The sequence below is a fragment of the Poecilia mexicana genome, unplaced genomic scaffold, assembly GCF_051168715.1.
Source record: "Poecilia mexicana isolate PSO_F unplaced genomic scaffold, ASM5116871v1 scaffold_16, whole genome shotgun sequence".
NCBI classification, from domain to species: Eukaryota; Metazoa; Chordata; class Actinopteri; order Cyprinodontiformes; family Poeciliidae; genus Poecilia; species Poecilia mexicana.
In genome coordinates, this window is record NW_028263385.1 from 31,428,174 (window position 1) to 31,441,385 (window position 13,212).

A 13,212-nucleotide genomic window follows, 5' to 3' on the forward strand; every position below is an offset into this window, starting at 1 on the left:
CTTATTTATTTGTAGGCAACTACGTATGTATGCAACTATGTCCAATTAATTAGAAAAAAATCCCCAAAATAAGCAACCAATTCTTGTTTTTTTTGTTTTTAAATACTCCACTATGGAAATTTAAGAATAAATAAAAATCCTTGAAAGCAGATATTAATGATATTCATGATCACGGTGATTGCATGTACATCTCTGCTGTTTGTCCCCATCAATTTTGAAAATGCATTTATTTATTTTTTGTAATCTGCCCAGGATTAAAAATGTTATAGACAGATTTAACACAGATTATAGCATTAATACCCTGTTCACTAGTTAGTTAACTATCTTGTAACATGAGATTGGAGGGAGCCTCGCCACATTGACTGACATACTGTACTTCTCTATCTCATATGGGTCCCTCCTGAAAGCAACAGCTTTGTTTATGCACATCGGTTGTGTCCAGATATTTTCTTTTTTGTTGGTCTCGAAGCCATGGGTCTGCTACGCATTGTGCAAACAAATGGTCTTGGTATATACTAAGACAGTGTGGATCACTTCTGGTTCAGACTTGTGGGAACTATGTATAGGGCTTCTTGTAGTCAAATAGTTCATAAATAGATGTATATCCTCATCTAACCCTGAGTTCTAATTTTGAATCTCTCTTCATGTTTGTTTTCAAGCTACTGGCCAACATTGTGATCTATATTTGTGCCATCACCGTGGGTGTCACATCGTACTACATGGCTGACCGGAAGCATCGAAAGGCTTTTCTGGAAGCAAGACAGTCACTGGAAGTTAAACTTAACCTAGAAGAGCAAAGCCAGCAACAGGTCAGAAGACCTATAGACACCTTGCATGCTATCATTTACCTCTGGAAATTTTGCATATGGGCACAACACTGGAGGGAAAAAAGACTGTTGTTTTACATGCCATCCATAGCCAGGCTGCTGTGGTACAATAATTTTGTTAGCAAAATGAAACTGAAGATGTTGGTATTATTAATTCAGTGCAGCGCCACAGCAATGGGAAAAATAACTCGGAAAAACTTTTGAAGAATGATTCAAAACCTCTCGTATTTTTGTTGTTCCCTGTGTCGGCTACAATACACACAGACTTGTTGCCATAGCAACTGATTGACAACAACGCCACTAAAGTATCAAGATTCAATGCCAAAAAAAACTTTGTCATGATTTGCGGTTGGTGATGGTGAGGATGAACGCAACAAGCCCAGGTTGACATAATTAGAAGATGATAGGTTTAATGATGAATCTGAGAAACAAAATCCAAACACTGGCAACACAGGGAAACTGGAGCCTTAGGCACACAGACAGGAACAACAGCGTTGACACGACGACATCTGTCATTAGACAAGGACCCCTACAAGAGACAGAGACAACAGGTGGACTTAAATACACTGGAGGTAATCAGGGAAACTAGACACAGCTGGGAAACAATCAAGGGGAGAACAGGACAACACAGAGACTCACTGGACAAGGAAACCAAAAATAAACACACAGAAAACTCAAATCCTCACAGACTTAAAAATTTCCTACACAAAGAACAGAACATTCAGTATTATGTTTTTAGGCTTGATGTTTATTTTGCATCATTAATAAGTAATCTTTGTGGTAGATTATTTATTATCTAGTTAGCTGCTATTAGCTAGTCTAACTAGATGATTAGCTCATTTAAACACCTGCTCTGCTGATGATCTGTCAGAGTTTGTGTGTGGGTCGCCTTTTTTTGTTTAAACACACAGAATTTCACCTCACATCTACATGCTACGGTTGTCCACTACTTCCCTCTCCCTTGCTATTTTTTCTTAATTAAAAGTTTTTCCTGACCTTGTTATCTTGTTATCATAGTGTTGACAATTAGTGTAGACATTTAAGTGTAAGCACTGCTTACACTTAAAGGGGGAGGGGGCAGGATCTTGTGCACGTGACCTCATTCTGCAAGGGCTCTATTGTAAATATTTTACTGTAATAAGTGGGACAGTCAAATCAAAATCAAATCAAGTTGTATTTGTATAGCACATTTCAGCAACAAAGCGCTTTATGTCATCCATCCATCCATTTTCTAACACCCTTGTCCCTGGTGGGGTCAGGGGGGTGCTGGTGCCTATCTCCAGCTAACATTCCGGGCCCATTCTGAAAGAAACATTTTTGAGAGACGGGGTACACCCTGGACAGGTCGCTAGACTGTCGTAGGGCAACACAGAGACAGACAGGACAAATAACCATGCACACACACTCACACCTAGGGAGAATTTGGAGAGACCAATTAACATCACAGTCATGGTTTTGGACTGTGGGATGAAGCCGGAGTACCTGGAGAGAACCCACCATGCACAGGGAGAACACGTGCAAACTCCATGCAGAAAGACCTGGACTGGGAATTGAACCCAGAACCTTCTTGCTGCAAGGCAACAGCTCTACCAACTGCACCAATGTGCAGCCCGCTTTATGTCATAAAAACACAAAAATACAAAGTCATAGAAACACACAGTCAACAACTGAAACACTACATGCAGATCAGAAACCAGAAGACTTGAGGAGTCTGGAAGGTTGATACAACATCAGCATGTCTTTAATGTATTGTGGTGCTAAGCCGTTCAGTGATTTATAAACCAACAGTATCTCAAAGTATGTTCTCTGAGGTCCAGGGAGCCAGTGTATTGACTTTTTACCTTGGGTGATGTGCTCTATCTTTCTGGTTTTAGTAGAATATGAACAGCAGCGTTCTGGATCAAATGGACCTGGAGGATTGATTTTTTTAGTCAGACCTGTGGAGACACTGTTGCAGTAATCAAGCGACTAAAGAAACACATGGATGAGTTTCTCTAGATCTTGCTGAGACACTAATCCTGGAGATGTTCTTCAGGTGATAGAAGGCCAACTTTGTAACTGTCTTTGTGGTTCTGAACGTTCAGGTCAGAGTCCATCACTACTCCCAGGTTTCGGGCTGATCGCTGGTTTCTAACTGTAATAACTGAAGTTGTGTGTTGACTCTACATCGTTTCTCTTTAGGTCCAAAGATAATAACCTCCTTAATAATAACTTCAGTTTTGTTTCTGTTCAGCTGGAGAACGTTATGGCAGATCCACACATTTATCTGTTCTAAGCATCTGTTCAGTGATTGGATGGGTTCAGAGTCTCCTTGTGACATCGTAATGTAAAGCTGTATATCATCTGTGTAGTTATGGTAACAAATCCTATTTACTGTTATAACCTGAGCTATTGGGAGCATATAAATATTGAATTAGAATGGTCCTAGGATTGAACCTTGGGGTACCCCACATCTGACTTCTGTCCGCTTCAATGAGAAGTTTCCTATTGAAACAAAGAAATCCCAGTTCTTTATGTAAGATTTGAACCAGTTGCATACTGGACCAGAGAGTCCTACTCAAGTCTTAAGAGCCTGTCAAGTGCTGCAAATAAAGCTCAACCATCATTAAGGTTTTTGTTTTATGATTTCAGCAAAGAACAGTTCCCTTGCATGTTTTAGTGTTGAGTGATAGCTATGCAGTCTTTCTTTATAGATCTCATAATAAACGTGAAGTTGAGTTTTACACCATTTACGTTCGGTCCTACGGCAAAGTTGTCTTCCAGATCTAACTGTTTGTGCATTTCTCCATGGAAACTTGTTCCTACCAGACACAACCTTCATTTCAGTGGGAGCAGTGAAATCAATGGTACCTGAAATTTTAGAATGTAAATTATCTACCAACTCATCTACATGGTTACAGCTTAAAGGCGAGGAAGAAGAGTAGATTTGATTAAATGTTTCTGCTGTGTTGTCTGTGAAAGAGTGTTTTATGATAGTAGCTGATTGGCTAAGGATTGGTGCAGCGTCTGCAGTGAAACGGGCCCTGTACCGGTCCATCTTGGTGAAGACAGAGCTGAGCCAAAAAGCGAAGCTCTCGATTTACCGGTCGATCTACGTTCCCACCCTCATCTATGGTCATGAGCTTTGGGTCATGACCAAAAGATTGAGATCACGGATAAAAGCTGCCGAACTGGGTTTCCTCCGTAGGGTGGCTGAGATCTCCCTCAGAGATAGGGTGAGAAGCTCGGTCATCCGGTAGGGACTCAGAGTAGAATCACTGCTCCTCCACGTCGAGAGGAGCCAGTTGAGGTGGCTCGGGCATCTGGTAAGGATGCCTCCTGGACACCTCCCTGGTGAGGTGTTAAGGGCACGTCCCACCGGGAGGAGCATCTTTGTCAGACAGGGCGACAATCAGTTACAGATATTGGAAATATTCACACCCTTACTGATATCCAGGTCCAGTGTGTGACCTCAATTGTGTGTTTATTTAACAAGCTGATTTAGACCAAAATTTTCAAGTATGTCACACAGCTTTGTTGCCCCTCTGTCTTCAGACTTGTCAACATGGATGTTGAAATCTCCCACAATTGTTAAACAGTCACTATCAATGCATATAAAAGATAAAAGCTCATTAAAGTCAATGAAGAAATTTTTACACATGTTGAGCTTTTGTACAAAGTTAGCGTCAGAGTTTGTGTATGGGTTTTTACCTCAATTCTCAGATATTTGAAAGAGTTAAAATGGCCCATTCTAGAGGAAGACAGGTGCAAAGCTACTGTCTGAAATCTCCGATCTCTGATACACAGAGTGGTGGATGCTCTGGGTAATCAGAGCCAGTTGGTTTTGATGGAGTAAAGTCTGCTTTGTGAGCACTAAGAAAAGAAGTAGCTTTGATAACTTGTTGATTCATTCCATCCATGAATTTGAGAAACTCAGGTCCAGAAGAAGACATTTCTTCAGAAGTGGACTGTCAGAAAGTAAAAAGCTTATAAACTGGGAGCATGATTACTGGACGGAGCACTGGTGGCTGATTGGGAAGAGGCTGCAGCTGAGGGTGGAGACCAGACAGGGAGAGTGAGAGAGTGGGGGTACTGACACAGGAGGAGAAAACATTAACTAGGAAACAGGCAAAACATAAATCTAACTGTAGTAAAATATAAACTAAATACAAAGATGAAACTACACACACAGAACTAAACCTATGTTCAATCTAAAGACAGAAACTAAGGCTGAGGATAAAAATAAAGAAACTTGAAAATCTAATCAACCCTGGATCCTGGAAGATAGTTGTTTTCAAGTTTATTGTGCTTTTTACACATTATAAATACATTATAGAGTATGTAGAGAATAAAGAGAAAGCATGGAATGTCAAAGTAAATCAAAGTATGTGTTCAGTCACAAGTATGGTTCATGTCTGTGATTTATTGTCATGTGCTCTACAGGAACGTCTCCTGCTCTCCATTCTTCCCAAGCATATAGCTGATGAGATGCTTCAGGATATGAAGAAGGAGCCCAGTCAAAAAGAGATGCAACAGTTCAACACCATGTACATGTACAGGCATGAAAATGTCAGGTAACTTGGCTGTATGTTGCGGTAAGTCTGTCTAAAGCAGTACTTCTGAAATAGTGGGGTGCGCCCCCTGGGGCAGCGGGCTGGGGGGCTGAGCATCATGACTATGGGCGTCAGAAGCAGGACTTTATAGTTGTCCTCTTTTCTCATGCTTGACTGATAAACAAACCTCCAGTCACTAGGTGGCAGCAGTGTTCAAATCAATCAACAGGCTGCCTGTTCAAGCCAGTAGAAGAGGTAGTCTACACTGAAATACTGGTTCAGAGCTGAGGGTAGAAGCGCAGATGTTTTGAAACACATCCACCGCCATAGAGAAGAGATGGAGAAGTTTGTGACAGTGAAAAGAAAAATCATGGCAGAGGTTAGTAAAGCAAGCATGATGGAGTTTTAGGGCCAGACTAATATATTTTTTTAACTACAAGAATAAAGTCATAATATTACGAGAACAGATATACTACAAAGTCGTCACAGTCAAAAGATGAGAAAAAAAATGTAATTTTAATTAAAAAAAAGTTTGATAGTTATCAAGATCTGACATGACCAGCTCAGCAAGTCTGGTTCTTTGAAATAAAAAGTAGTTTAAACAATCATTTGGCTGATGATTTTATTCTGGTGTTTTAAAAGATGAAGTATTTCCTTATTTGTAAAACCAATACCAACTATAACTTCACAAGACCCTCAATATTCCTCATTTTATCACAAATGTGGTGTAGAATTCTAATAAAATTACAACTATATTGTATTATTACAAGTTTTGTGTTATATTTCAAACAAGCAAAAAAACAATCTCTTAGTCTGGCTACATCTTCGTAAGCAAGTAACTGTAGCTCTCAGAAATATGAAGCCTATTTACTGTGAATGTAAAATGTTATGCACATTTCATCTCCTCTGACAAACTGGAATATAAGTAATATAATTGCAAATTTTGCACAAAAAATGTTTTAAAAACTATGTACCTTTTGAAAAACAAACTGAAGAAGTTGGAAATTATTTTTTACAAACTTTTTACAAAGTTTTTCTGTTAGACTAAAAATGTACCTGTCAGGGAATCATTTGCACTTTTTTCTGTTGAGAATCTCACAGACTGAGCAGTCTTGATTCAATGTTACTGACTTAGTTAATAAACTAAACTTGGAAATTGTTTGGAAACTTAAAACAATAAAATGACATACTACTGCTCATTTTAGCTGTTTTGATATTCTGGTCATAGAATGGTGGAGCTAGTTAACACACATAAATTAATCAAATTCAGTTACTCAATATCTATAAGTTGAAGCCCAAAGAAAAAAAGTGGCTACATTTTTTCTCAACAATTATTTTATGAATGCTGATTTAATCATAGATGTGATCTTGCGTCTTCTTTACTGTCTTTTTCTCATGTACACATGGCAGCTTGACATCATGAATGCCTGTAACACTGTGGTACATCCTGCCAGCCAGGGGTGACTCTTCTACCATCTCCCAGTTGGCAGAGCTTAATAGAGTACAATATGAAACTCATAGCATTTTGGGGAAGTGAAATGGTAAAGTTGAAGCCCTTGTTTGCACATAATATACTCTGTTTATTTTTAAAAATCAAGCATTAATTTTCTTCCTAGAGGAAAAGGGGAAAAAAACTCAATTGGTAAAAAGCTATTTGCAGTAGCGATAACAATAAATGGAATCTGGTAATCATGTTCTTCTGACTGGCAGTACTTCCAGTGTCTTGCTAGACGCTATTAGGGTTTACTATCTATAAAACCAAGGGCAGCTGATAAAGTAATGAAAAGTCAAAATTTTGTGAACCTTTCTCAGCATGTATTCAGTACCAACCATGTGTCCTGCAATACAAAATTGCTAATGTGTAGCTATTATGTTAATATTTTAACAACTACTGCAGGTCCCTTGATGGAATAGACCTACTGTACATATTGACTTGTGTCAGTTCAATGATTCAACCTTTAATTTAAGTATACAAATTGCAATTTATTTTTAAACTTTGCTATTATTTCCACATTCATGCAACAGACCTAGGGTAGTAATTAGTTTCAGTTGCTTTTTCATGAGTAAATTATTTAGAGGCATAAATACGGAAGCGCATTGCTATCATGCAGTAAAAAATTTTTTTCGATCGCTATCTCGTTATAACGAGTTACGTATCTCGTTTTAACGACTTACGTATCTCGTTTTAACGAGTTACGTATCTCGTTATAACGAGTTACGTATCTCGTTTTAACGAGTTACGTATCTCGTTTTAACGACTTACGTATCTCGTTTTAACGACTTACGTATCTCGTTATAACGAGTTACGTATCTCGTTTTAACGACTTACGTATCTCGTTTTAACGACTTACGTATCTCGTTATAACGAGTTACGTATCTCGTTTTAACGACTTACGTATCTCGTTATAACGAGTTACGTATCTCGTTTTAACGAGTTACGTATCTCGTTTTAACGACTTACGTATCTCGTTATAACGAGTTACGTATCTCGTTTTAACGAGTTACGTATCTCGTTATAACGACTTACGTATCTCGTTTTAACGACTTACGTATCTCGTTATAACGAGATACGTAAGTCGTTAAAACGAGATAATTTTAGGTCCAGGAAGTGGCGGTATTATGCTAGGCTAGTACAGTGACTAACATGAATTGGTCAGGTTTCCCTTCATGTTTGGTCTACAACATGTAGAGATACGGATGCTGCTTTGCACTGTGGTTAAAACCATTAACAGCATGCCTACTCTGACAAGATCCTAAACAGAACGGGACTGCACAGAAGGAGACGTCAGTCCGGTCCTCTAGCTGTGGCGGCGTTCCTGACTGGATCGAAGCTGAAGTTGGCTTCCGATTGTAGCTTCTGATTCGGGAAATGGCTAAAGGGAGATTATAACGGAGGCTCAGATGTATTTGATGAACATTTTCTGGTCAGATTTTTTATTAGAACAGTACACTTGCTGAACAACAGCAACGGCTGTTCGTAACCAAGCAACCGAAATCAACAGAAGGCTAGGTAGTGGCAAAAGACAAAACTAGATCCTGTTAAGCATTCTTCAAAATAAAAGACTTCCTCTCTCCAAAATAAATCATACACAAAGCTTTGAATTTAATTATTTTTCACGTCACCTTTTGGAATTGTGTACAATCAAGTTAAATTCGGTGAATAATAATTATCATGTAAATTATACTTAACATATGACTTGACATATGACTGTAAATAAGTAACTGGAAATTATATTTAACATATAAATGTTAAGAAATCATTTGTTATGCTTTAAAAACGAACATACATCGACACTTCAAATCTGGAGTAGATTATTCTAATCTACGCTAATGGCAGAATATTTCAAACCTAGTTTGTGATTTGTGAAATCTTTATCTGAATTGAAACCTCAGTAATGAGAGATTTAAAAATATTTTTGCATCTGGAGTGCATTAGAAATAAACTCCTATCACATTTACAATATTTGTTATTATTTTAACCTTCTGTTTTCTTTCACTTTTTTGTCCTAGAGCACCTGCCTTTTTGTGTGGCTTACAAGGATCCATCAGCTGGGATAATAATGCCAACAACTTTTCAGATTCCAATTTATAGTGATGCAACGTAGCATCAGAGATGAATAATCTATTCCAGGTCGGAAGTGTCTAAGTATGTTAGCTTTAAAAGTTTAATAGTTAAAGATGCTACCCATCTCCTTAATTGGTCACATCAATATTATAAAAATTACAATATTACCAAAATTCTTATATGTTTTCCAATCAGTTTCAATTTCCTCACTCCCCTTCTTCTTTAAGGAGCTAAATATAACTTTTTCCAACTTCACTTAAATGGTAAACGCCCAATAATGAAACTGTTTCTCTTATATCTGCCATATGACAGAGGGTGTTAACAATTATCAAACCTATTATGTTATTTCAACCCAGATCAGGGCAGCAATGTTTTACTTTACTGCCAGACAGCCCCCAGCATGGCTTACTATTGTGTCCCACTTGATCTCTATTGCTATAGACTTGTACATGTACTCATCAGGCAGGAAAAGGTTAATTAAGCAAACAAAATACCCATTTCTGAAAAATACAATGATGATCTGGCTAAAAACACTTGATTATTTGGGAGAAATGCAACAACTATCCGATGTAATGTTCATCCATGTAGAGCAGGATTTAAACTGCTAAGGATATAACTAAAGTGTCTGATCTTTTTCCTGGGAAGGTATTTATGTAACTTGAAGAAATTAAAAACAAACATGTTATTCCTACAAAATATTTCTATAACTATCTTCAAGTTCAGAGTTTTATTTTATCAAAGCAACACAATAATCTTTATCTACCCTCTTTGTCTTCATTAGAAGACATTATTGTAAGTCACCTATATGGTAAAGGAGAGGTGTCTCTTCTTTGCTCCTTGTTTGTCGACAAATATTAAAAATCTTTGACCAATATTTGACAAATATTATAATTTATTTTTTATTTTATTTTTTTTATTTTATCAGGTAAACCCCGTTGAGATACACATCTTATCTTATTTTCAAGAGGGACCAGGGTAGAAGTCTGCAACACACAGCAACCTGGTTACAAAATAAAATTAATTATATGCAGAAGTGTAAAACAGTAGAAAAGAATTTAAAAACAGTGACACCGTTTAAGAGAATCTCGTCTGTTTTTAAGAATTGCTCGAAATAAGTCCAGTGGAACCAGTTTTGACATCTTTATTTCAGACTGGAGCTGATTCCAGGCTGTAGGAGCCATCACACTAAAGCTTGCTTCCCTTTTTCAGTTTGGAAACGTGGAACATGCAAAAGAAAAATATTGTAAAAACGTAAAGAATGGGAATTAACAGACCTATGTTAAAGAAAGTTTAAGTATGCTGGAGCCAAGCCGAGTAGAGATTTATGAATCGGGATCATTAGGTGATTGTTTCTCAAGACGCTTAAAGGAGGCCATTCAGCTTTTGCTGATTTATGATTTATTTTGGAGAGAGGAAGTCTTTTATTTTGAAGAATGCTTAACAGGATCTAGTTTTGTCTTTTGCCACTACCTAGCCTTCTGTTGATTTCGGTTGCTTGGTTACGAACAGCCGTTGCCGTTGTTCAGCAAGTGTACTGTTCTAATAAAAAAATCTGACCAGAAAATGTTCATCAAATACGTCTGAGCCTCCGTTATAATCTCCCTTTAGCCATTTCCCGAATCAGAAGCTACAATCGGAAGCCAACTTCAGCTTCGATCCAGTCAGGAACGCCGCCACAGCTAGAGGACCGGACTGACGTCTCCTTCTGTGCAGTCCCGTTCTGTTTAGGATCTTGTCAGAGTAGGCATGCTGTTAATGGTTTTAACCACAGTGCAAAGCAGCATCCGTATCTCTACATGTTGTAGACCAAACATGAAGGGAAACCTGACCAATTCATGTTAGTCACTGTACTAGCCTAGCATAATACCGCCACTTCCTGGACCTAAAATTATCTCGTTTTAACGACTTACGTATCTCGAGATACGTAAGTCGTTAAAACGAGATACGTAAGTCGTTATAACGAGATACGTAACTCGTTAAAACGAGATACGTAACTCGTTAAAACGAGATACGTAAGTCGTTAAAACGAGATACGTAAGTCGTTAAAACGAGATACGTAACTCGTTATAACGAGATAGCGATCGAAAAATTTTTTTTACTGCATGATAGCAATGCGCTTCCGTACATAAACATTCTTCTATTGAGAGATATTGCCTATAAATCTTGTGCACTTAATCATAGTATGGAGCTAAAACAGTCTCAATATTCACATGCAACAAGGCGGCCTTTTGCGGCTGGATTTTACAGTGAGGAAGACTAGTTGAGGCAGAGTCAGGTGGAAACAGCAGTGGGTTTATTCTTCTCACAGCATCAACACACATTTCACAGGTGAAACTGCAGGCTTAAATAGTCTCAGCTGTGACGGACCAAACCACTTCCAATTCACAGGGGGATCTCAATTCACCAATCTCCATCTATTTAAATAAAATACCTTTTACCAAATTACAAACATTTCCATTTACTTTTTATAAATATTTTATGTTTTATCTTACACCAAATGAAGCCACCACAGAAACCCATATATGATCCCCCCCTCCCCCCACTTTTCAATGGCCTCTCCCGGAACCTGTAAATGGTGTCTGGACCCCTGGGGTTGTATTTGTCCAAACACCCTGGAGAGGACACAGAAAAGACAGGTGAGTCACTTAATATCAGCACTCCACACCTAACAGATTATGCACAAACATTTGCTCAGTTTTACCCACCAGTAGCTCTGAGTAACAATTATCCTCCCTCCACAGGCAACCAGCTCACTTCTCAATGAGGAGCAGCTGTGCAGAGCCCAGAACAAAAGGCTACATGCTAATTACTAAAATACTCAAGAAACACAATTAAATCTTCTCGTGTGCAAATTGTTATTTATGTGCAAATCTCTGCTTAAAGTGCAGTGCTAAATAAAGTGCTTGTTAATAAAGTGCAAAAAGTGCTTTTAAAGTGCTATACAGTGACTTAAGTAAAATAGTCCCAGTATTGAAGTTCTCTTCATTACATCACAAATGCACAAAACAAGTCACAAATATGCAGAATGATCCACACATGCAGAGGATGATTCATGCACTTTTTTCCCACTTTGGGTAACTTTTGTATAAGCCAGTCACATTAACCCATTCCAAAAGGTCTGTATCTGACTGGTTGCTGAACATTCCCTGTTTAAAAAAAGACATTTGTGGATTGAGCCACTTGGAAGAATCTCAAAATTCACACACAAATGCAGTGAAGCCCACAGGCCAGAATTAGTATTTATATCAAGATCCAGGGGCGCCGCCAGGAATCATGGGCCCCCTGACAAAAAAATTTGTTTACCCCCCCCCACGCCCCTCCCTCTGCAGAGCTGCTGTTAAAATTTTTTGAGTCTATCTAAACCATAAAAAGCATCACAATTTTAAAATGTTGCATCTGCCTTGCTTTCTTTGATTCAGTTCTGATAATTAGCACAATCCAACAGTCCACATCCAGTATGCAAGTAGGTTGCTTAAATTTTTTTCTTTTAGTTTTAGATACTGAAATGTCTCTCCCCATGAGCAACAGTCAAAAGCAATGAGCAAAATCCAGACTTCTCAAAAATGCTATGTAGTTGCATTTTATTCAAGCTGCAATATATAAATAATAAAAAATATGTTTTCTCCATATTTGTTAAAGCTGTCACCATGTCGTAGCAGTTTGTTATGAGACAGATAATCTGTGAAAACAATCAATCTCCTCCATCTCCTTCCTGAATTACTATTACTGGATAAAGTAATGCACCGTTCTGATCAAAACAACCAATCAGAACCAGTAGGATGCTCTTAGCGCTGTCAATGAGCCTCATTCACTCATTGCTAAATGTGCTAATGGTGGAAAAACAACTTATCATTACAAAAAATCGTTTATCTGCCATCATTGGTAACTATGCTACCATAGCTGGTCCCATAGCTACCATAACATAGCATAGCTATGGTAGCAATGCTAATTAAACTGAGCATTCACAGCTCTGTGCTATGCTAGCTGCAGCACAGCACAAATCGAGGGGGAGGAAAGATGAGCAGCACCACATGAGATGGTGATGGACAGCACTAAAACTCTCCTGCCACTGACTGGTTGTTTCTAGCCACTGGGAGAAGGCAGAGTAAATAGATTTTTCAAGGTTACCGCTCATACCATACTGTCACAACATAATGACAGTTTTAACAAATATGTGAAAAAATATTTATATAAAAGTTACTGCAGCTTTAATTTCACTTAGGAGAGGATGGGTCAGGAGGGACGGTGGTTAGAGCTGCTGACTGACTGACTCATCTGTTAAGTGGTA

At 38.3% G+C, this 13,212-nt stretch overlaps 1 protein-coding gene across 1 annotated transcript in view; it reads left to right on the top strand.

The window, feature by feature from the left end:
- The window catches only part of adcy3a (adenylate cyclase 3a), a 52,843-nt gene that overhangs the window by 3,603 nt on the left and 36,028 nt on the right, over positions 1-13,212 (top strand). The window contains exons 2-3 of the mRNA XM_088013819.1: positions 660-809; positions 5,250-5,380. Of these exons, the coding sequence (XP_087869945.1) occupies positions 660-809; positions 5,250-5,380 (281 nt within the window). The remainder of the gene's footprint in view (positions 1-659; positions 810-5,249; positions 5,381-13,212) is intronic.